Below are 22,705 nucleotides of genomic sequence, written 5' to 3'. Positions count from 1 at the left end.
AGTCCGGATTGAAGCCGTATTACCTTGTACTGTTAAAGCTCATCTACACCACACATTGCCTTCCCTCGCTCTCCCACTGATCAAAGATGGCTGCAAGAAACAAATACGTGAACAAGTTACATGGCAAACACATCGTCATCTTCGGAGGGAGTTCCGGCGTCGGCTTCTGCGTCGCTGAAGCCAGCATCGAACATGGCGCCAGCGTTACGATCCTCTCCTCCGACCCGAAAAAGGTGGACGCTGCCCAAGCGCGCCTTCTGGCATCCTATCCCGAGGCCAAGGATCGAGTCCGTGGCTTGACGATTGACCTCGGAGCGCCAGACGTGGAGGATCAACTGGTGTCTTTGTTCGAGAAACTCCAGCCATTTGACCACATCATCTTCACAGCGGGAACATTCAAGTTTGATTCGGAAGACTGGACGCAACCTCGAGCCGACTTGGACCGAATCCGAAACACGGCCAATGTCCGCATTATCGCCCCGTTCCTCATCGCCAAGCATGCTCCGAAGTATATGGCGAGCAACTCCCCCGCTTGCTCCATCACACTCACCAGTGGAGCAACAGCTGAGAGGCCCATGGGACAGGGAATGGCTATGCATACCATGTACTCAACAGGCCTGTATGGGCTGGCAAAGAACCTCTGCCTAGATATTGCGCCGGTCAGGGTTAACCTCGTCAGCCCTGGTCCCATTGATACTGAGCTGTGGGACACCATTCCGGACAAAGAGATGATGTTCACCCATCTCAAGGAGAAACTGCCCATCAAAGAGATTCCAACTCCGGAGAATGTGGCAGAAGCTTATATATACTGTATGAAGGATCGTGGGTTGACCGGAGCAATCATATCAACGCATGGTGGAGGAATTCTCGTTTAAGCGAGTGTTACTGCAAGTACTTATCGATAATTGCTCTTCGAATAGATGAAGTTTGAATTTGTCGTGATGGATTCATTCACTCGTAGACGTGATAAACAAAGATAAGGAAACGAATCAAATATATGTCCGAGTCAACAAAGCACCAACCCAGCAACAATACACCAGTTCCAGTTCCACCGGCTGGCATACTTCAAATCATCAACATTCAGCACTCCAACCCCACTTGCAACTAGGATATTCCACAGCTTCGTCCGTAACGCAACCGGCCATCCAGGTATATCCCAAAACCTCGAGACTAACCCCCTCTCAGCTGCCGCCTCAATCAGATCATGAATCACCTTTTGCTGACGCTGGCTAGGCCCCCAAAGAAAGATCTTCCCTACAGCTTGTTTCAGCGAAACGCTTGCATAGTACGAGGTCCCGCGGGAAAACATCCCATTTCTAGTCAACCTATCCAGCGGAGCATCGAAGAACACATCTCGGTTATTCGACTCCGCCACGACTAGATCAAAGGGCGTGTTCCCTGTGCCGATAACGGTTATTGGGCGTGGCACGAAGGTCTCAGCAGTGCGATTCCAGTATGAAAGCCAGCCTCGGGAGCGCAATAGTCCCAGACTTTTCATTAGGACAGGCCAAGTCTTTCTTCCGTCTGTTTTTATATCAATCAACAGGACGAGTGTTGTATTGGGGCTTGTATCGAATACCCCGCTTGGCTGCATTGAAGGAGGCGTGTCGGGATTCTGTTGTGAAAGGATCTCCACCAATGGGTCAATATAGAGAGCTTTCAGTGTACGACCTGAGGATAGCGATGACTTCGTATGACCCACGAGTAGGTCCTGAGAAGAGTTTTCGAGCCAGATGTCTGCTTCGACGCCTGTGCAACCAGCTGCGAGGGCATCGAAGAGAGGAACCCGGCGCCAGTAGTCATTGTGGGAGTGGCATGGGATTGGAGTAACGCCTTGGCTCCAGTCAGTGGGCCAAGGAGAGAGTAAGGAAACGGAGTCGGACGGCTCTTTCCACGTCTTGGTGATCTGGGACAACCCGTTACGTGGCTCAGTTGGAGTGAGTCGGTCGATGAGTACCAGAACCAGTGAAAACCATACACTGTTGTTGATTGCAAGTCAACGAGTGTGTATGTCGGGTGGGGACAGACAAGATACTTACATCAATGCGAGCCCAACTACGCTTAAACCGATGGCAATACATAGTATGATGCGGTTTCTAAGCGTCCTTCGCTTTGTCCCTCTGGTGGTATTTGCGAAGGATTTAGGCCGTTGAACACATGAGGTAATGTGATCCATATTGTAGTACGTGCCGGCCGAGGTAAATTGTCAGCAAAGGACAAATTAGTCCTCAGGTGAATCATAGTACCATCCAAAGGTTTCTCTCAAGCGTACGGTGTGAACATCCGTCCCGCATCTAGCAAACAATGCGGCCACCAATGTCGGGTTGATGGACGGTGGCACAACAAAGAAACCCTAATCAACCGCCCGAGTGTCCGAGCACCAGTCGATCAAGATTCAAGGCGCGCTAAGCTTCATGTCTTTCTTCTCCATCGATGCCCTGACCAGGATTCCTGGCGCTAACTACTAGTATTCCACATTTATTTACTTGGAAGAATCCTTCCGTATCGACAGCCCTCTTGAACAGTGTAGTTATCCTCTCCCCAATGGCCCAAATCGTACGAATAAGGGACGCCTGCAATATCCTGGGGGTACGTGTACGTTCTTCGCCTGCTAGTAGATAGCTATCGTTGACCTGGGAGGGAATTTCAATCGATGATCGTCCCTAAGAAGCACGCGAGACTACTCTAGTGAATATAACGATAGCAACGCTCTAGAAGTCAAGAGTAACAAGGACCGAGCGACACAGGGTTACCCAAGTTAGATAAGACGTTCTGTATCTATCGAGATGTATATATCTAAGTTACATTTCCCAACACCGAATATACATAACGCTCGGTTATCAGCTCAGACTACCCTGACTGGGCTCAGATCCCGCAAGCTAAGCGCAGTGTCGTCTGAGCACTATATAGAAAAGAATATGAGTGATGTGCGGAGCCTCGTTTGGAAAAAGATGTGTACACCGGACCTTTCCGCGTACACCATGCAAAGAAACTGCCGTCTGATGCCCAGGACCAGCCTTTAGCTTCTCGTCAGACGATTATGAATCCTGTGGGCCACTGGTTGACTTCTCCATCTCGTAGAATAGGAGGTAGGCCTCTTTTTGCATACCCAGAACGTCCGACGTCTTACATTCCTTGACCTTCTCATCTGAGATACGCCACCATCGGTCATTTGCCTTACGACGACGGCGAAGACGAGAAGTTGGCCCAGTAGAAGTCTCAGCAGAAGTACCTGGAGTTATGCGATCGCTCATAAATGATGGGCGCGAGCTGGACTTGCTCCAGCGTCCACCGTCAGTTGCAGGACTCTGAGGATCTGAGGTCGGAGACAGGTTCTGCTTGGATTTGGTGCGGCTACTTTGGAAGGATACACGGGAGCTCGATGACGTGCTTGGCCGGGGAGCCGGGGATGCCGGAGGATTCAATTGAGATGCAGCTGTAGGAGACTTCTTCCTCGACGGGGATAGCGACGGGGCCGGAGAAAGGGACGAAGAAGATGGCGAGGTTGAAGTCGAGATGCTAAGATCTGGAGGCTCTGCATCTAAGGAACGAGGCCCCATGCGAGGGCTTGGTACTTGCGATGGATTCTCACTTGTAGCTCGGCTCTGTGCATACGAACTGAAGACATCCGGTGTCGAGAAGGGCGGATAGAGATGGTTTCGTCGGAATGATTCGTAATGGCCACTGTTGTGGCTGCCTTTGTGACAAACAATCGCCAGCAGTTTGAACCACTTCTGATTCAGGATACCCCCCAGCGGAAGTCGCTCAGGGAATGCTACCTTTGCCGCGTTCTTGGTGGAACTGCTGCGGTCGAATATAGACCGTGAGAGATGGATCGCAATGATCTTAGGGAAGACCGTAATGCGCATATGGCGTGCAATCTTTCGCTTGGGAGCAGCCTCCGCGGGTGGAAGAGTAACACCTTCCAGCGGGCCCTCTGGATCTGTTGACAAAGCATTTTGTAATTTTTGAATTTCGGTCTGGAGGGTCTGCTGCTCTTTGGCTCCGTGTGTTTGCTTCAGCTCTTGCATTTTCACTTCGAGTGCATGTTGCAGACGGCATCTGTCACACCTAAAGTCGTCGATGTGTTCGGTCTTGAGGAGGCCATCGAAACACGCACTGAGTGTGGTGGAGCTCTTCTGCGGCACTTGTAACGTCAAGTTGACAAACGAAGTCTGGTTGGGCTTGTACTTATAATGACAGAATTGACATTCAATCTGAGACTCGAGCTTCCCCTCGAACGGAAACCCATACTCATTGTCGATCTCCTTGAGTTTGGTATCGATGATTGCCGGCAGGCCGTTCTCGGATCCGTCATCGATGCGTACCTCAATCTCAGATGGGCTCTTAGCGGATGTGACATCTTCGGTACTTTGTGAAATTTCCGAGCCTGTGGGTATGTCAATGGGTCCCTGTAGTCTCTGTCGCGCTTTGACACCGGCATGGTATTCATCACAAAGCCGTTCGGCGACGATTTGCAGGAACTCCTGTGCATCTTGTTGGTTACGGCTAATCCGGGTCCGGTATGCGTATTCGAGAGCCTGGATGAATGGACGCGCCGAAATTGTCTTCTTGTAAATTGGGCGCTCATTCAACCGGTCTAACATCTCTTTCAAAGCCCGGGTGATCGTGCCTTGCTGCAACTCCCGGACTTTTTCCGACTTCTCACCGCCGGCGAGCTCTTTTACACCCGGTAGAGAGTTATAGACTTCCGGTCCATCCAGCTCACGCCGATGGAGTTCTCTGATCAGATAAACACGCAAGTCACCCAGGCCAGCAAGCGCCTGCAAGACTGAGTTGATGAAGCAGTCATTGGCAGGATTGGATAGACCAACAATGCTCTTTTTACGGTTGCTATCACTTGACTCATCCCCATCGATTGTGTAGTTGGGACCGAAGACGTAAAAGAGGGCGACAGCGGCGAGGGAGGCGCCAGCCGCATATGCGGCGACGGTGGTTGATTTTTCTTGCATCAACTATATATAGGAGAAAAGGGTCGGGAATTGAAGGCTAGCAACAGGTCGCACGTCTCTTAGAAGCACCAAAGTTCGCCTATCGTTGCTCCATGGACGGTTGTGCTATGAATCCTGGGCGGGGGTCCTCTGATGAACCAGGAACCTGGCGGATGGCGGTAATCTTCCGCCTCAATCGAGCGAGTACAGAGGAAGACGATAACGGAGTTGAGTAGGGCTAAGTACGCCTCTCAATGTGTAGATTGAGCTTGTGTGGAGGTCGATGTTCGTTCCCATCGGCTATACCGGGAGAGATAAATAGTGTCAGCTCTCTGTCTCTTCAATTTTGCCTTTCTTTCCCCATAAACCCGAGGATGTGGAGAAGAATGGGGTAAAGAAAGGCAGAAGGATTGGGAGTGGCCAATCACTGGGGCTTACAAAACTCACAGGAATGATGCAATCTAAACAAGATCTTCGGGTTCAGGTATCCATGACCATTTGACGGGTCTCATCTGCATTGTCATCACGACATGGAATAATTGAGGGTCATTATAAGAAGGGATCCCACTGGACAATTGTTTGTTTGATTTGCCCGAGGGACCTTTTTTAGTGGCCGGAAGTTCATCAACGCCGAACCCGACAGTATTAACATTAACTTACAGACTCCGTACTCCGTATGTAACTTTCGGGGGATCCGCCCCCCACTCTACTCTGGGAGTTTACCCTGTCGTTCTCCCGTATCGTTCCGCTCTCTTCGCTGGGGGATTGCATACTGAATGGAATGCGTGCATATCTTCAATTCGGAAAACTACTAGTAGCACGACTATTTTCCTTGACCCGAGGAATAATAAAGAAAATCCCCCCTGAGGTTGAGAAATGACGACGCCAAAGGGGATCAGCACACTATGTGTTCATGATCAACATGGGTTCATTCGACCCAATTATTAGCAGCAATGCTAGTAGATATTTGGCGTGGGATGAACCACAGTCTAGCTAACCCACTGTCATTTTCTAGCTTTCTTCCGATGTTTCTCCATCAATGAGCTGCTCTTCGACCGCAAGAAATGATAGAGTAGAAATGTATACTAGTAGTATGTATCGAGTGCATCGTGAGGGGTACTATGCAGCAGCTCTTATGCGGTCAATTCAAAATGGATTTTGCACAGTTGTTGAGACAACTTATTCTGGCAGATGTTATCTATTCATAGTTTCCTCCAGGCAAATTAACGACATGGTATATAGATAGACTTTTTCATAACCCGACCCATAGCATCGCTGTAGACCCCGTACGTAGTATTCCCCGCCAAATTACTTCTTGGGCAAAGTGGCAACCTTCTGCTCGAACAGATCTTCCGCTTGCGTCCAGACGCGGGCGTTCTTCCGATCCTTCAACTGCAACAGACTGGGAAGCAGTGCTTGGCTGAACATCTCGGAGCTTTCACGAGGGAGAAGCGAGGGGAGATGGTCAATACTGATGACGCTAAGAGGGGGGCCTTGCGTTCCAGCCGGGAGGGTGACAGGCACTGTGGGCTTGTCGAAAGTGGTGGTAATATCGTACACGGGAATAGGGTTATTGGGGTTAGTGCTGCATCAAGGGTGAAGTCAGTAGGCTGCACAGGCGAGAAGGGCAATGATCAGAAGCGGTACTCACGTGTCAGCGCTCACGTCGCAAATGACAGACAAACGGCGGTTAGGGGTAGAGAGAGATTCAACGTTGACAAATGCGGGAATAGAATCGCTGGAAAGGTAGATGCAGTTGACGAAGATATCTGCGTCGACAATCTCCTGGAAAGGACCGCCTGTTTGACGCGTTAACATCAAGTCTCTCAGAAGTAAAAATATAAACAAACCCTTCTTCGTCTCCTCGATATCCCACTGGATGATATCAGATTCGGGAATACCGACATCCTTGGCAAGTTGTACAGCACCGCTGCCGCAACGTCCAAGCTGCACATTATCAGTTATATTGCCATGCGGTTCAGTATATAAAGCACACTCACAGCTCCGATGACAAGAATCTTGGGGGACCGGCCGGATTGCTTCTTGCCAGCTTCTAGGGACTCCTTCACGGACTGAGTCAGGAGCTTCTGGTTAGCGTACGGAACTTCACTGGGCAAAGGCTCGCTTCCGGGATGAGTCAATTGCCAAGCCCAGTTCTTAACAGCCAATGCGGAACCTATATACTACATCAATATCGATTATCAGCGCTTCAAAGCAGCAAGGAACATACCGGCATAGCCAGCCGACCATCCGAAAGCTATGAATGGGAAAGTCAGTAATTATACAAGCCGCATAGAAAACGAACGCGGACAATGGGCTCTCACCGGCAACTCTCCGTCCCTCTGCATCAGTGAGGAACTCCAAATCCAAGAGGGTTCCGCCTCCACGAGGCCACCGACTGAGAACCTTCTCCCAGCCTCCCTGTTGCTTGTAGCAGTGGGCAAAGGTAATATGGACGTGTTCAAGAGGAAAATCGTCTTCGGGCAGTTCCTTGAGACCCAAAACGTACGCATCCTTTGGAGCATCCTTGGCCCAGGATCCCTCCTCAACTAGTGGGGCACCAATCTATTCCATAGGACGTTTGTAAGTCTTTAGACAAGGAGGGAGTAGGGCAAACGTGTAAATGTACCTTTGCGAATTCCTCATCTATTATAAGGACGAGCCTGGTCAGCCTTCACATCCGGGATAGTGGAGCTCTGATTGACAACCTACCATCGAAGATTCGCTGTGTAGAGCGTTCTACAGTCACTTCATAGCCAGCATCCATAAGAGCCTTGGCAGTAGTTGGGGTCACTGTGAGGTATTAGCACCTACATGCCACAATTTGCTGGCAATAGCATAATGACAGATAGCGCATGACTGCTGCCACGCTACTTACAAGCAGACCGAGCCTCGGCGGGCTTGGTTTCAGCACGAAGCCAAATCTTGTTGGAAGACATTGTGTGTGAAGGTCAATTGACAGTTCCCCGACCGATATGTTACGGAGAGAAAGGAAGAATTTCACAGTTTCCCAGCGAATCCTTATAAAGACGGTAGATAGTTTATCTCATGGGTATGACACAGACTTTCCCCTCTAGTAATAGTGGGGGAGGGACATCGGATGTTCTCCCGCTCCGGGAGTGGTGACTCAACCCAGAGAGTCTTAGCCGATGTCGGTAGTACTTTATGGAGACCGTCGGAAGACTGAAGGTTAATGATACTGCTGGTTTCTATAAACCTACCAAGCAGGCCATATCACCACCATTCATTCCCTTTTATATCATGTCATGGTATCAAGAATAAAGAACGTTTATTTCAACTTTTGCCAGGCAATGGATGGTTACATGCAGCATTATAGAAAATCGGTTCATTCACAAGCTAGAGCTTTACAGGATCCGGAGAAATAGAACTTAGCTAGCAAACAGAGTTCTGCGCATACATCGGACCTGCTAGACAACTAGATCAAAAGGGACATAGAGTGCAAAACATACGTGAGCTTTGCAGAATGCATATGTTCGTGGCGATACCGTCGGAGCTTAGGAGGATGCCTTAGTCCGGCTACGTGTTCGACTGCCAATACCATCCGTAGGAATTACCTTCTTCACATAATCCTTCGCTTTTTTAGAACGACTTGCCTTTGCTTTTTCCCCATTCGTAGCAGGAGCTGTAGCACTGCCATTCCGAGTCCGCGTTCCAGCAGTCCTCTGCTTTTTGTTTGCGGGTTCCGCCAAGTTCTCAGCATTGGAATTAGCCGCGTTGGTGGGCGTAGAGGCCGGTTTATGCTCGCGTTTATCGCCTGCACTAGGTTGCGCGATGCCACTCTCCGCAGTTGACTCTTTGGGTCCAGCATCTGACAGGATAGAAGCATGCTCACTAGTCTTGGCTTCTTCAGCGGGTTTGTGTTCCTTAGATGACTCGGTCGCTTCAGGAGACTTCTTCTCCTTGGATTGGTCGCCCGCATCCACAGGCTTGGTCGGAGTGCTATCACCATTGGTTTGCTTGGGAGCAACATCGGTCGTGTTCTTGTCCGTGCCAGCGCCAGATGTATTACCCGCTTCTACTTCAAGAATCAGCCTGAGCCCGATATATTTCGCTGTAGCTAGGTGGTATGGGCATCGGCGATGATGCAATGATCACGTGGGACATATGTACCGCTGTCTGAACATACCTGGGGCTGGTGGTGGGTTGACGCTGCTATCTGGCTCAGGAGCCATAACGAGAGGTGGTGTGGACAATCGCGGATGAAAGATACTTTCAGCGATGTTTAGGAGAGCCAAATCTAATTGAAATGTGATCGCAAGGAGCAAGCGACCTTGAAGATCGCTAAGTGGCGGTCTACTAGAGCGAGAACCACTTGTAGAATGATGGGAGGGAGGATAGAAGGTCACAGGAGGTTGAGAGGTGAGGTTGCGCGGTGACATTTACTAAGACCATCTCATCCCAGCACGCTAACCTGTTCCACACGGAACTCAATCTTGGGCTGTTCCGTCAGCAAAACACCAATTAAAAAATGGCATATTAAATTACCCCCCAGGATCAGCTCGAGGCGCACATAAGCCTTCCCTGCACTGATTGTGTTGCCCGTCATGATATGTAAGCGTGCCAAGAAGAGGAGAAGGGGACCCCAGTAGCGTGACGGAGTGGAGCAGTATGCGGAGTTCTCCTCATAGCGTGTTTCGGGTACGCCGTCTACCTAGACAATGGTAAACCCGATTGTCACCTGCAGATCCAGATTGACGAATCATTTGCCTACTACCTAGGTTGCATGCATACCCCGGAGAGATCTTAAAACCCAAGATGAAAGGCACATAAAAGAAAATATATCATCCTAAGCCTGGGGCCAGAAGACCACCGCTTTACAGATTAGGCCGTGTCGCCGTCAATAGCAATGGTTACGCATATCAAGCCAATGCCAAGTCAAGTTGTGATAGTAAATCTTCCCTCTCTGTGTAAGCGCGTTGATTTGATTTGGATGCATTTTCTGAGTCCGCTTTTTCGGGTAATTGCTGTTGCAAGAAACGTGCCAGGTATAAGACATCCCGTCGCTTGTCTTGGTCCACCAAGAGACGAAGAGCGTCAAAGCCGGCACGCATGAAGCTTTCTCGTTTCAGTCCTGTTGAAGAGTCCACTCGACCAGGAGGTAATGTATCCACAAAACCAAGGAATGGTTTGGCATCAGCGTGTGTAGGGTGATACAGCGGAGACGCAGCTACCAGAAACGATCTCGGTGCGAGTCTGGAAAGCACTTCGATATACTCATTGTACATAGCTCCGTCAAGCTCTTTGGATCTGGACGGTGAACTCTGCATCAAACTCTCACATAAGTGAACGCCTGCTGGAAGGAACACGGGTTGCCAGGAAAGGTTCAGGACCGCGTTGTCTTTGAACATCTGCGACTTGCATGTCTGCAGGTAATACCGCATAGCCAAGCCCAACCCTTGACCGTACTGGATTTCAGCGGTCACTAAGTTGACCAGTAGATGGCCAAACACCTGTTGCGCAATTTTCTCTGGTAACTGACCGTTCCGGCCTCCAATATCGTAGTCCGCCAGCATCCTCAGCCAATCCAACACCACACCCTGTCGACCTTCTGCCACTAAGAACTTTACTAAAGTTGTGGTCGCTGCACGGGACTTGAATAGCATCTGTCTTGTCACGGAATCAGATGCAAGCCACCAACTGACAACCTTGGATCCAGCCTTAGCGTCTTTCATGGCCTGTATGAGGCCGCTTCCGATATGACGGCTTGCCAGTAGCATCTGGGAACTTAAGCAGTCGCGTAGTGTTGGCAGGGTTACCGAACCCGAGGCAACCAACTCATCGAAAACCACCATTGGTTCTTTCGCTATTCTCTGTTGTAGTCTACTAGCTGTTCCACTTCCATTACGAGCCGCAGCAGACTTGGAGGGTACTACCCGGAAAAGCGGGTTTTCGAGGATGGCCCGGAGATGTCGATCGGTGGCGTGCACAGACGAGTGCGGGTTCTCCGGTGTACGATCGTTAGATCCATCTCGATCTGAAGGGACTAAGGGAGGGTATTCCCGATCGAGTTGACGACGGAAGGAAGACGTAAGGGCTTTGAGGAGTTGTTGAGATTCCCGGGGGGTACGGGGTAGTGGGGGGTGGATTTTCGACCACGCCTTTAAGCTCAGACTCGACGTGCCTTTCATGACGGCAAGAGGAAGGAAGGGGGTAACCAATGGTGGACCGGTAGTGTCATATACTATCGATAATAATCGTGCCCTCTCTCGCTCTCCCTTTGGTAGATACCTCCGGTGGTGCCAGGGGGGGGCGGTGAGGAATGCGAGGAATGGAACGAGAAGATGCTCAATGGGTCAATAGACTCCGACTGGGGGCAACTGTAGGGGTACTGTGTAGAAGATTTGTATAGATACGTATACACACGGTACGAGTCCGGTAATCTTCGTACCAAAAAAAAAAAGAAGGGGAGGAGAAAAGATGTTTAATCGATTGGATCTCGTCAATCATCCAACGCAACGAGAGGGAAAAACCAAAATGGATGACGAAATGCCGGACTGAGAAGGGTTCACCTCCAGGTAACAGATCCGGGAGGAAGCAAGCGTTCCCTTTAAAAAGCGCCACACTAAGGTGAAAGGCTCCAGTGCAAGTCACGGACGCCGCTCGGATCGTCCAACCAACGAAACGGGTGGTCGTTAGCGCCGTTCGCTAAATGGGCGACAAAGTTGCCTGGAGGGTCTCTCTCCCTGCCTGCAGTGGGTTCCAACACGTCGGTCGGACTGAACTGTACCTAAACTCGTACTTAGACCTCTCACTCAAAACTCTTCCCATTCCTTCCTCCCTCTCCATTTGGTTCCCTATTCCATATAATTTATGCTCATCCTCTTTTAGCTCCCTTTGGACTTCTTTTTTCCCTTTTTGTTCGTTTTTCCTTTTCCTTCAATTCTTTTCTCTCCTCCCCTCCCTGGATTCTCTCGCTCCCTCTTGAACCGCCGCATCGAGTTCGGGCGGTCCTTGTGTGCGCTCTGTGGTTCTAGTTGCTGACCTCTTCCGTGAGGCTGCATCTGTGATCATTGCCTCTTTTTACCCGCTTTTTCTTCCCACTAGCCGCACCTTGTTTTCCCACACCCCCTTCGTCCAAACCCCCGTTGGGTCTTCCTCGATTCTCCTTCGACTCTCTTTTCTCCAATCCGGAGATTTACTAGATTCCCCCATCAGAAGATATGTCTGAAGCTCAAACGAGGTCTTCTGCCTCTCGTGGCAGGGTATCCGCTCGCGGCGGTCGCGGTGGCTATAGCTCCAGAGGTGGTCGAGGTGGCAGCAGATCTGCAAAGGCAGACAACTCAGATAGCACGGCCGCTACATTCGAAGACGAGGGAGAAATTGGTCAGATGAAGAAGAAATATGCAAACACTCTACCCATGCTAAAGGAATTGTTCCCTGACTGGACGGACGAGGATCTTGTCTTTGCGTTGGAGGATGCAGACGGCGACCTCGAGGAGGCAATTGATCGCATAACTGAAGGTTCGCCGTCGATCTCGATCGAATCTGTGATTTCTTGTCACATAGCTGGACTAACATCGGTTTTTGTCGTGATCTAGGTAACGTCTCTCAGTGGGGTGAGGTAAAGAAGAAGACCACAGACCGGAGCCGCCCCAAGCCAAAGGAGGCACAGAGCACCCCGACCGAGTCGACTACTGCTCCCATTCGAGGAGGTCGTGGACGTGGTGGATTTGAGAGCCGTGGTGGACGTGCTCGTGGAGATCGTGGTCGTGGCGGTCGTGGCGGTCGTGCTGGTGCCCACACCAATGGCAGCCGCCCAGAGAAGCTCGCTGCTCCTGCCACAGTGGAGACAGTTACCCCCGAGGTCACCAAGACCGAGAAGCCGACCGATGCTGAACCTACAGCTCCTGAACCCGTCGACGCCTCGAAGGAGGCCCCCAAGGATGCATCAAAGGCCGCTGTGATCCCCGAGGGTACCAAGAAGGGTTGGGCAAGCTTGTTCGCAAAACCGGCGCCTCCTCCCCAGCAGAAAGCTGCTGCTCCCGCTCCAGTACCAGCCCCGGCTCCAGCTGCCGCTGCTGCACCTGCGCCTGCGCCTGCCCCCGCCCCCGCTGTCGCTGCCGCTCCTGTTCCCGAGAAGCCTGCTGCCGAACCAGTGCCCGAGCAGAAGGAACAGAACGAGCAGAAAGAACAGAAAGAGCAGAAGGCGCCTGAGCCTGCACCCGTCCCGATTCCGCCTCCGGTTCCGGTTCCTATGGAGAAGGCGCCTGCGCCTGTTATCCCTCAACCTCTCGAAAAACCCGCTGTCCCCGCCCCGGCGACTGAAGTTGCAGCTCCCAAGGATGATTTGACCAAGACGAATCTTGCGCAGATCCCCGACGTCTCTCCCCCGGCTCCCACAGCCACTGCTGCTAGCACCGTGGGCAGCGCCCTTGATGCTCACAATGCTGCAGCTGCCGCAACACCCACACGACCTGCACCTGCCTACCCCACCAGTGCACTGAAGCAGAGTGTTCGCGCTGCCGGTGCCCAGCGCCGTGTGATGGAACAACAAGAAGCAGTGGTCATGCCAGGAAACCATGCTGTTGACCGGGCTGCAGTGCAGTTCGGCAGCATGGGATTGAACGGCGATGCTGCTGATGTCGATATTGATGAGAACCGTGAAGATGCTGAAACTCGTGCCCAACCCCCTCAACACTCTCCCGTGGCTCCTCGTGCCTCCTTGCCTCCTTCTACCCAAGCCCAGGCTTCGACCGAGAGCCCCGCTGTCTCTCGCCCAGCCCCTGGACTCCCCCCCGTTCCTCAAGCCTCTGCTGCTGACTCCTCTTTCAACGACTTCGCCCGCTACACCGATGCTCACAAGCCCTATGACCCCTTCAGCCAGCAGGTGACCCAACCTCAGCCTCAAATCCAAGAACCATTCGCCAACCAAGCTCCTGTCCAGCCGACCGTAACTACTGGCAGCGAGTATTCTCCCTTCTACGCCGTCGACCAGCGTCTCCCTTACAACTACTATGGCACCTATGGCCAGTCCCAGGATGCTACCGTAGCCCAGAGAGCCGCCGCCGGATTTGGCGTCTCGGGCGCGGAAGTGCAGCCCCATATTCCTACTACTCAGCCTCCCAGCCGCTATGGCCATGTTGACGCACCCAACAGTGGTCACAACACCCCCAACCCCACCCTCCCCGGTGCTACTCAGACCCCGACTGCACAGCACATGCCCGGCCAGGCGCTCATACTTACGGATATGGATACCCCTATTTCTCCAACCCCCACTATGCTTCGTACATGAGTCAGATGAGCGGGCACCAATATGGCCGCAACCGCCCTATGTATGATGATGCTCGCAGATACGACGACCACTATATGCCTCACACAGCCCAGTATGGCTATGGAAGCCAGTATGGTCCGTATGGCAAGGCTGGAATGTACGGCCAGCCTCACGCTTTCTCTTACGACCACTCTTCGTCACCCGCAACTACCGGTAGCTTTACCCAAGCCATGCCGAGCCGTGACACCGTCTACGGCCGTACCGGATCTGCCCAACCATCGGAGAGCCAGCAGTCTGCAGCCGGCTCAAACACCTTCGGATCGGGCATGTCCGACGTCTTTGGTCGCTCCCAAGGTGGCTTCGGGCAGAACCAGCCCATTTCCCAGCAGCCCCCAGTGACTACGGAGGAAACCAAGACATTTGACACGCCTAAGGCCGCTGGACCCAGCCCTTCTCTAGCTCAGGCTAACCGCCCTGGCTCCGCAACCAACAGCGTACCAGGCCAGCCTCAGGCACAAACTGGCCTTCCCCCTCTGCAAGGCCAGCAGGGTCAGCAGGGCTTTGGCACCTATCCTCACCTGAACCCTCAGTATGGGGGTCTCGGTGGACTTGGTGGACACCAGGGTGCAGCCACTCAAACCCACCACCAGGCTACTGGCTACGGTAACTACGGAGGCGCCGGATTCGCTAATTATTATGGCAACACCGGCCGCGGTGGCTGGGGAGGCAATTACGGGCACTAAATTATGACGTTGCATTTTTCCCGAATGACGGAATCCATATTTGGCTCAGGGGATGGCTACCCTGACTCAAAAGCGTTCTATATTTCGTCGGTTGTTATTTTATGTCACTCTCAAGTGTGTAATCTCTACTCTCCGTGGGAGCTTGGCTGGTTTGTTATTTTTTTTTACTTTTTTTTTCTCTTTGGACTCGAATTGTTATGCAGGGTTGCCTTCATGATGCTGTATTGAACTGAAAAAAATGTTACCTTTCTGTTTCCCTTCTCCGTCATTTCTTTCCTCCTTGCTCGTGTACGGTTTCATGACATTGACCAATGTCTTACGTTTGTTCTGAATTTCCTCGATTCGCTTTTTACGAAATCTTACTTCCCTATTGCTCTTGTCTGCCTTGCATATCTTCCGCTTCCTGTACTACATATTGGGGTTCAGTTGGGATTACATCTATGCATTGACTGGGTTAGGACAAGGGACGGGGGAACAAAGAATGCAAGAATTAAACTGGGCGGCGTTGTATTTTCATGTCCAGCCGAAACAATTTGGGTTCCTTTGCTACACGGCGTAGAATGTAATATTCTCCGACCGAGCCTGTCATGTCTCTCATATATTGTTCAGTATCACTATCTGGGAGGGTTGGTCATTGTACCTCCCCATCAATACACCATTTTGAAAACTTATCCTGGCCGTATAAGTACTAGTACTAGTATGGGTAGTTGTGGGTGACAGGCTCAATGAGGAAAGCGGGCAGGTGATGTCCAACTATCCTACATTCGGCTAGCCCCATATCCTGGATCCGAATCGGATCCTCTTTCTATGACTGCACTAACAACATCAATAACGGGACCTTCAAATCGTTTGACTTGGCTCTCAACTCGTTACGAGCTCTGATGATTATCGTTCAGAACTCGGACTGGCCAATCCAGCCACTCAGCCCACTCTGGTCCTAGGCACTTGATGATGGATTCAACCAGAAATCGCCCACCGTCCCCAAACCCCCACATATCGCGCCGTGTATGCAGGCAAGCGGCATAGTACGCTAGCACCGCAAGAGCTTCAGGGTACCGCATCGTAAGAAGATCGATATATTCCGGAGAAACCAATATCGGCCAGGCAGTAATCTCGGTGACATTAGCGCCTTGCTTCCCATACAAGCATGAAGCCATCGCGTGCTGCAACGATTCTATTGCCTGTTTATAGGTATTGGTGATAGAGGGGCCTAGTTTGGCCGCTTTGATGAGGGCTAAGAGCTTTGCACATTCGGGGTCAAGTCCCGTAATACTTGAGAATCGTTTCTCACTATCCAGAATGAGTGCCTTCAGCGAAGACTCCCGAAGCATACCCCATGAATTTGTGGTGATTGCACGGATCCCGCGGTGTAGTCGGAAACTGCCCACCAGTTGGTCCAGGAAGTGATCAAAATCTTGGTTTCTGTTGATTAATACGTCGTAGAGGAGGTGCACGTTAAGAAGACCGGAAAATAAAAAGAGCGGGACACATGTCTCCTGGTTTAATTCGAGCTCCATGCTGTTGAGGATTGTCAATGCGTGCGTTTGAAGTTGTGCTGCGTGGCGACGATAGAACTCTTGCTCTGCCGGACGCAAGGTGCTCAGATGTAGGGCACTGAGGGCTAGTAGCTCATTCATGACATACGGTGAGGACATGCAGATCTGTAGCGTGTCAGGGGAGGCGACAGCCACGTCGAAGCTCTCCTCAAAGGTATTTCGTGTTTCTGTCATCAAGTGGTGCAAAAGCTGCATGTGAAGCATATTGACCGGCGCATCTTGGGGAAGGGAGTCGGATCTCGGACTCGCAACATCAGCCGGCTGGTCTCTTGCCGCAACCACTGCGGGGGAAGAGGCTGGCGAAGTGTTGGTGCGAGATCGTGTAGCAGCTTGAAAGATGTCCGCGTATTCACAGAAGCGTTCCGAAGTGGTACAGTTGGTACATGTCGGCCGCTTTTCGTCACACTGTTCCGGTTCAGCGATGTGACCGCCAGCGCTTTTGAGGGTCGCTCTCTTACTTTTATATGCCGTCGCTTGCATTCCAGGCATCCATTGCGCGACTTTTTATGCGTCCTGCGTGGCATGGTTATGACCGCCACATCCCCGGGAGAAGCTACTGGCTATTCATGTGGGTGACTGCGGTCTGTTCGCCAACCTGTTTCTTACACACTATCGAATCATGTCTTCCATGTACGCAGACGACGCTGGTAGCTCACTGCAGATCTTGGATCCAGCTGGACTCTAAAGAAGGCTTCTTAGCGTCTGAAGCGAGAGGCGTCGAAGTGGCCAAGAGCCTAAAATAAGGAATCCGCGTATGCACGGGCCATGTGGATATCGGATCCACCACCGGATTCGATACGCGTATTCGGTCGATTTCCTTCAGGAAACAGTGCAGTCTGTAGAGGCTTCATGCCAATTTCTTTACGCGTATAGTATCCCTACCCTGGTGCATGAAAGTCCTTCTCGTCCAGTGTTCGGACCTATAAATGCAAAATGATTCACCCCCGAACTTTGAGGATGATCCCAGAATACCTCCCCAACAACATACGATTAACGAACGTCTCTCACAACAATGGCGCAACTTGAGCCTTACAGAGGGGGTTACTACCTCTGGGAATATTTACCATCAGTCCCAGCAGCTGTTATCTTCCTCCTGCTCTTTCTAGGGGCCACCATCTACCACTTCTGGAAAATATGGAAAATGCGAGCTCGGTTCTGTCTCGCCTTCGCCATTGGAGGCATATGTGAGCGCTGCTTTGCCCTTAGTTAGATTGCATTGGACGATCCTAACAATCCCACAGTTGAAGTAATCGGATATGGTGCACGGGCTGCTGCTTACAACAGAACTGGAAAAATCCTGCCTTACTGCATCCAGAATGTGTTCATTCTTCTTGGCCCGGTTCTCTTCGCCGCATCAGTGTACATGACCCTCGGCCGCATCATCCGTAGTGTCCAAGCCGAACATCACTCGCTGATCCGAGTCAATTGGTTGACAAAAGTCTTTGTTCTGGGTGACGTGCTCTCCTTCGTGGTCCAGGGTAGCGCAGCAGGTCTGATGGCGACCGGATCAAACGCAGAGATGGGGAAGAACATCGTGATTGTCGGCTTGTTGATCCAAGTTATCATGTTCGGGCTGTTTATTGTGACTTCGATCGTGTTTCAAAGACGTATGCATCAGCATCCAACGGCCCAAGCATTCGACCTGGCGATTCCCTGGAAATCCCACTTGCACACCCTCTATGCAGTCAGCTTGCTGATCATGGTTCGGTCTATATTCCGGGTAATCGAATATGCCATGGGCCAGGACGGGTACCTGTTGAGTCACGAATGGCCAATGTATGTCTTCGATGCATTACTGATGTTCGCTGTCATGGTGATCTGGGGGGTATGGTACCCGGGAAACCTCAACCTCCTGATACAAAAGCCTGCCTCAGACACCATGAGCATGCACAGGCTTGAAGACAGTTTACGGTACCCATAGATTAGCCATTCACGGAAGTTGACGAACTTGGAACGAAGCACTTTGGCTTAGAAGCACACTTGACCTACTTTATTTCTTGTATATAACAATCACCAACCGCCCCTTTACTCAGATGGATCACATCCCTGCTTTGTGATGAACATAGATTGTATACATTGACGACGTTTTCAGATGGGCTGTATAAAACACCCATATTGAATATGGTAGGTACATATATGTGCCCTGAGACGATCAGACGAGAACGGGCATAAAGATAATTATCTATCGCGAGGATAATAACAAGCTCCTAGGCGAACTACTATAAATTCAATTAACCACTGACAGTTTCCAGTATTTGCGCATAGTTATTAATTCATTTCACACCGTGCCCCTCTCCAGGTATTAGGGTTCGATAGGTCAGCCTTGTCAAATGGCCATCGGACCCCGACCAAGGGTTCTTTACACACTGGGTATTAATTGAATTTCTTCTGAGGGGCCTATGGCCGCAAATAAATCGTGAGTGCGTGGATGGATGGTTGTGGCTGGCATTCAGGTTAGAATATATACTTTGGTGACATTTTGGGGAAAGCTTAGGCTTCAGGCTTCTATGTTCGAGATTGATATGGACAAGGCGATTTTGAGCGCACTATCTAGGAAGTATATATATATATATATAATATAATGGTGATAATAGACGTAGGGCTACGTTAACCTCGTATTGTTGTATTTATTAATAGCGTTTCCCCCCTGAACCGTCTTTTAAGTACTCGAGTTCTACGATATATCCTGTCACTGAGGCTATCGACACCCTGAAAAGGCCACCAGAGGGGAGAAGAACTGTCAGCAAGGGGAAGTCTATTGTGTCCTAACTGTGTCCAGGACTGACACAGCTGCATTGTTCACAACGCCTAGAATTACCGACGGGATGTCTCACTACTACTAGTATGTATGATGCGATGGACCCGTGATCTTCCTGCCTTGACACTGAGGCAGTGATCAACGACGGACGTGCTTTAATTAAGCTACCCACTTGGGCACTGATAGTTAGCTATGGGGAAGGGGGCCAAAAATCGGAAAAAAAAAATAATAATTTGTAATTTGAGAAAAGGGGAACTGAAACACTAGGTTCCTGCCTAATGCGCTCCATCGGATTGGAGAATATGCCTGTGAGGCTGTGACTATTGATTCCTCACGGATCTTGTTTCAATTTAGATAACAGAAACTCCTAATTAGGGATGAAATTACGCGTTTACTACTCGGGTACCAAGGAGAACCTGATCTACGTGAACGCCGCAGATCTGGTATGGATCATAAACTTTGCGACGGAAGGTAGTAAGTAGCCTGAAGCAAAAGACAACCGGTGTATTGATCGTCGTGTTCTATATACAGAAGCCGAAAAGTTATCAGAACCTCCAAGAAGAATGAAACAAAGGTTTAGATTAAAACAAAAGAGAGATTCTTGTTCAAGCAAACGCATTCTATAAGCGCAGATGCCACTGCGGTGCCTCAGCCATCAATGAAACTATAAGTGGATTGTATAAAGCGATAAGCCCGATTTCAGGCAATCATACGGAGACCCCCAGGCCTTCGCCACCGGCCTTATGATACGGTGGCTTCGCGTCATTTGCACTTGCTGGGTTGAAGCGCCACACCCCACCAGTCTTGTCGCCCTCGAGCGTTGTAAGACCGGCCTTTCTCGCAAGTTGCAGGAGCCCCTGATCCTCGGTTTCGTCTACGCGGTTGAAGAAGCGGCGCTCCCATTCCCGGCCCTCGGACTTTTCAACCTTGCGAAGCTCGCGCTGGGCGTTCTCAATCTTCGACTTGGCCACAGACACGGCGTCCATGTCGCCCCGCTCGATGCCCGATGCCACGTCCCGCCAGGCACGCCGACTTTCGTAAAGGTCCTGATCCTCCAGTGGGGACAACTGGAGCGGAGTGGTCTTGTTATTCTTAACCACGTACGTCTCCACTTCAGCCTTGGTTCGGGCATCCTTGATGGTGAACTTATCCGACCACTGTCCATCGACAGTGTACAAAGGCTTCTTCTCTCCTTCGCTTTCCTTATACAAGATGGCGGTAAATGTGTTTTTCTTTCCGCTTAGCCAGCCTTTACCAGAGTAATCGATCTTGGCCACGTAGCCGGTGCTGCTGACAATCCGAGTCGTCTTTTCCAGTTCTATGAATGGAGTTCCATAGATCAAGGATTCAATGTGCAAGCTTGGAAGTGTGATAAGGTACTGTTCCTTCTGGGCCGGGTCATTCTTATCCGCGTTGGGCGGGGTGACGGTCAGGAGGGCGTGTCCGATCTGCTTGATTTGGATGGTGCTGGAAAAGGAGGCCTTCTGGGCGTTGTAACCTTGTAGCTGTACAGAAATCACGTTAGTTAAGACCCTCTGAGGTAGGACGCAGGAATATAGATAAAGATGTAGACTTACTTCTACCCCATGTTTCTCATTCCGAATCGCGTAGGCGGTTGCTGGGGGGTGGTGGCTGACTCCAGTCAACCTCCTGGGGTCGAAAATGACTTGTTCTGAGGTTTCCACCTACCTGACTTGTTCACTGATCAATGAGGTCTCCCCGACATGCTCATCAGCGTTCCACCTGCCCAGGAAGAGCTCTCCCAGGAAGGGGTTCAGGGGCTTCTTCTCACTACCGAGTTTCTCGCTGCGGGTACAATATTGCTGGTGGAGGGTACTGATAAACCATTTTAGAACAGCCAGGGCTCTCTTCTCAGGGTCCGATTCTGTAGCTGGGGCCACGAAAAGGTGCGGATGCTCAGCCCAGTAGGCGGAGTACTCGGTCAGGGAGGTGGAGGAAAGGATAAAAGGTGGAGCGGTCAAGGACGAGAGATCGCCGTTGAAAGAAGCGATGGACTTTAGGAGGGCTCATCGGTTAATCAAGAAATCGGGTTGTCAATTGGGGAAGGTTGTGACATACCTTGAGGAAGCTTGACCAGGAACCTTTGCTGCTGGCGGGGATCGCATCCTTGCTGGAACTCATCTTTGTCTAGGTCTGTTCTTTTTCTTTTTCTTAATTAATTCTAGCGAAGAAATGTTTAAATTCGAGTTATTGATGTAATCGGAAATAGGAAAAGAAGTCACTGGGGCCAGCAGTAACCGACTGTAGGGGGTGGACAAAAGGTCAAGAATATGGCGAAGTGGGGAGAAAGGGAAGAGGAGCACTGGATGATGAGGGTGAAGTCAGTTGGGTTTAGACTCTTTTGGGGGAGATGAGGTGAAGTGCCCACGCGAACGGCCGCAACACTAGTCCCATTGCGACGTCATGCACGGCCGTCTTTTCTTTTTGGTTGGTTTGAAACTCTTGGGTTCCCTCCTGCATGCATCTTTCTTTTGACCGTCGGGACAGACATCGAAAAAGTCACTGGCATTGGTGAGAATCTTCCCTTAGTCGAGGTCTAATTTTGCCACCTCATTTCTGGTCCTCGGTTGGATCTCAACCCTTTTCCTTGTCCAAGCAGCTTTTATTCTCCGACATTAGTGATGTACCGGGAACAACGAATCGACCACCAAAAAGCAAAGGAAAAAGAGAAGAAGAAGGGGAAGACAAGACTTAAAAACATCGCCAGTCTCATCACAGGTTGGATTTGAGATTCCTGGCCGTTTTAATATTGAGGCTTGTTTTCTCTGGTGGAGATCTTATCAGATGACTTGGCTCTCAGCGTGGCTTGCACCTGATCTGAGACCTTTTCCTCACTAGTCACTGTTCGGTCCCTTTTTCCACGCAAGCAACCCATCGCCCCTTCATGCCTCACCTCTCGGCGTTCTTTCGGATACACATTTTTGGTCCTGTCTCTCTTTATTGCCTTTGTGTGACGCGTACCTGTCCTGTCACCTTGGGGCTTGTACTCGCTCGGACAATCTAGCAGTTGTTGTCTGTGTCTGGAGACTCACAGCAACGGCCTTTTTTTTTTTTTTTTTTTTTTTCCCTACTAATTCGCTCAAAAATTGTTTTGGTCATGGAAACTAAGATTCTAGACACCACAAGAGAGTCTTCGGAGGAGTTTGGATAAAACCGAAGAGCTAGCCCTCAAGGGATCCGCCGATGTGTCAAATAGACACTGCTATCTATTCACGCCTTTGTCGCTTCTCCTCTATCAAGTCTATTGATTTGGACAGACGGCGAAATGGAAGAACACGCAAAGACAGGTTGATTTTCACCCAGGATATTATGGTCTTGCGACGGAAGCTTGTTCTAGCGAACAAGTAAACTGTATATGGTGATCAGTGGGCCCTTGAGACTCAGTAATTTTCTTTTCTCTTTATTTAATTATTTAATTATTTCTTCATGTTTTTTTTTTTTTT

General features: G+C 50.5%; 10 protein-coding genes across 10 annotated transcripts; 3 read left to right on the top strand and 7 right to left on the bottom strand.

Annotated features, from left to right (window-relative positions):
• Positions 1–86: 86 nt before the first annotated feature.
• Positions 87–875, top strand: ABOM_009139 (oxidoreductase; the record flags this gene model as incomplete). The annotated part of the gene is made up of 1 exon (XM_022536267.1): positions 87–875. The coding sequence occupies one exon, from the start codon at positions 87–89 to the stop codon at positions 873–875; it is 789 nt and encodes a 262-aa protein (XP_022385851.1).
• Positions 876–1,006: 131 nt separating this feature from the next.
• On the bottom strand, positions 1,007–2,176 carry ABOM_009138 (phosphatidylinositol-specific phospholipase C/glycerophosphodiester phosphodiesterase family protein; the record flags this gene model as incomplete). The annotated part of the gene is made up of 2 exons (XM_022536266.1): positions 1,007–1,979; positions 2,040–2,176. 2 exons carry the CDS (start codon positions 2,174–2,176, stop codon positions 1,007–1,009), a joined length of 1,110 nt encoding a protein of 369 aa, XP_022385850.1.
• Positions 2,177–3,038: 862 nt separating this feature from the next.
• On the bottom strand, positions 3,039–4,973 carry ABOM_009137 (putative ubiquitin C-terminal hydrolase; the record flags this gene model as incomplete). The annotated part of the gene is made up of 1 exon (XM_022536265.1): positions 3,039–4,973. The coding sequence occupies one exon, from the start codon at positions 4,971–4,973 to the stop codon at positions 3,039–3,041; it is 1,935 nt and encodes a 644-aa protein (XP_022385873.1).
• A 1,287-nt stretch (positions 4,974–6,260) lies between these two features.
• On the bottom strand, positions 6,261–7,891 carry lys1 (saccharopine dehydrogenase (NAD+, L-lysine-forming); the record flags this gene model as incomplete). Its single annotated transcript, XM_022536264.1, has 9 exons — positions 6,261–6,537; positions 6,604–6,751; positions 6,803–6,899; positions 6,953–7,128; positions 7,183–7,209; positions 7,277–7,517; positions 7,582–7,598; positions 7,665–7,745; positions 7,831–7,891. 9 exons carry the CDS (start codon positions 7,889–7,891, stop codon positions 6,261–6,263), a joined length of 1,125 nt encoding a protein of 374 aa, XP_022385872.1.
• A 576-nt stretch (positions 7,892–8,467) lies between these two features.
• On the bottom strand, positions 8,468–9,145 carry ABOM_009135 (uncharacterized protein; the record flags this gene model as incomplete). Its single annotated transcript, XM_022536263.1, has 2 exons — positions 8,468–8,988; positions 9,100–9,145. The coding sequence occupies 2 exons, from the start codon at positions 9,143–9,145 to the stop codon at positions 8,468–8,470; spliced, it is 567 nt and encodes a 188-aa protein (XP_022385861.1).
• Positions 9,146–9,832: 687 nt separating this feature from the next.
• On the bottom strand, positions 9,833–11,101 carry ABOM_009134 (uncharacterized protein; the record flags this gene model as incomplete). Its single annotated transcript, XM_022536262.1, has 1 exon — positions 9,833–11,101. The coding sequence occupies one exon, from the start codon at positions 11,099–11,101 to the stop codon at positions 9,833–9,835; it is 1,269 nt and encodes a 422-aa protein (XP_022385871.1).
• A 1,032-nt stretch (positions 11,102–12,133) lies between these two features.
• On the top strand, positions 12,134–14,927 carry ABOM_009133 (putative RNAPII degradation factor Def1; the record flags this gene model as incomplete). The annotated part of the gene is made up of 3 exons (XM_022536261.1): positions 12,134–12,434; positions 12,512–14,197; positions 14,293–14,927. 3 exons carry the CDS (start codon positions 12,134–12,136, stop codon positions 14,925–14,927), a joined length of 2,622 nt encoding a protein of 873 aa, XP_022385870.1.
• Positions 14,928–15,796: 869 nt separating this feature from the next.
• Positions 15,797–16,963, bottom strand: ABOM_009132 (uncharacterized protein; the record flags this gene model as incomplete). Its single annotated transcript, XM_022536260.1, has 1 exon — positions 15,797–16,963. The coding sequence occupies one exon, from the start codon at positions 16,961–16,963 to the stop codon at positions 15,797–15,799; it is 1,167 nt and encodes a 388-aa protein (XP_022385869.1).
• A 532-nt stretch (positions 16,964–17,495) lies between these two features.
• On the top strand, positions 17,496–18,404 carry ABOM_009131 (RTA1 domain-containing protein; the record flags this gene model as incomplete). The annotated part of the gene is made up of 2 exons (XM_022536259.1): positions 17,496–17,667; positions 17,725–18,404. 2 exons carry the CDS (start codon positions 17,496–17,498, stop codon positions 18,402–18,404), a joined length of 852 nt encoding a protein of 283 aa, XP_022385868.1.
• Positions 18,405–19,948: 1,544 nt separating this feature from the next.
• ABOM_009130 (OSBP family protein) lies at positions 19,949–21,383 on the bottom strand (the record flags this gene model as incomplete). The annotated part of the gene is made up of 4 exons (XM_022536258.1): positions 19,949–20,746; positions 20,819–20,873; positions 20,931–21,256; positions 21,321–21,383. The coding sequence occupies 4 exons, from the start codon at positions 21,381–21,383 to the stop codon at positions 19,949–19,951; spliced, it is 1,242 nt and encodes a 413-aa protein (XP_022385838.1).
• Positions 21,384–22,705: the final 1,322 nt, after the last annotated feature.

Source organism: Aspergillus bombycis (assembly GCF_001792695.1).
Source record: "Aspergillus bombycis strain NRRL26010 chromosome Unknown contig00095, whole genome shotgun sequence".
In the NCBI taxonomy this organism is placed as follows: domain Eukaryota; kingdom Fungi; phylum Ascomycota; class Eurotiomycetes; order Eurotiales; family Aspergillaceae; genus Aspergillus; species Aspergillus bombycis.
Note: the sequence above shows the minus strand (reverse complement) of the source record. Positions and strands in the feature narration are given on the sequence as shown.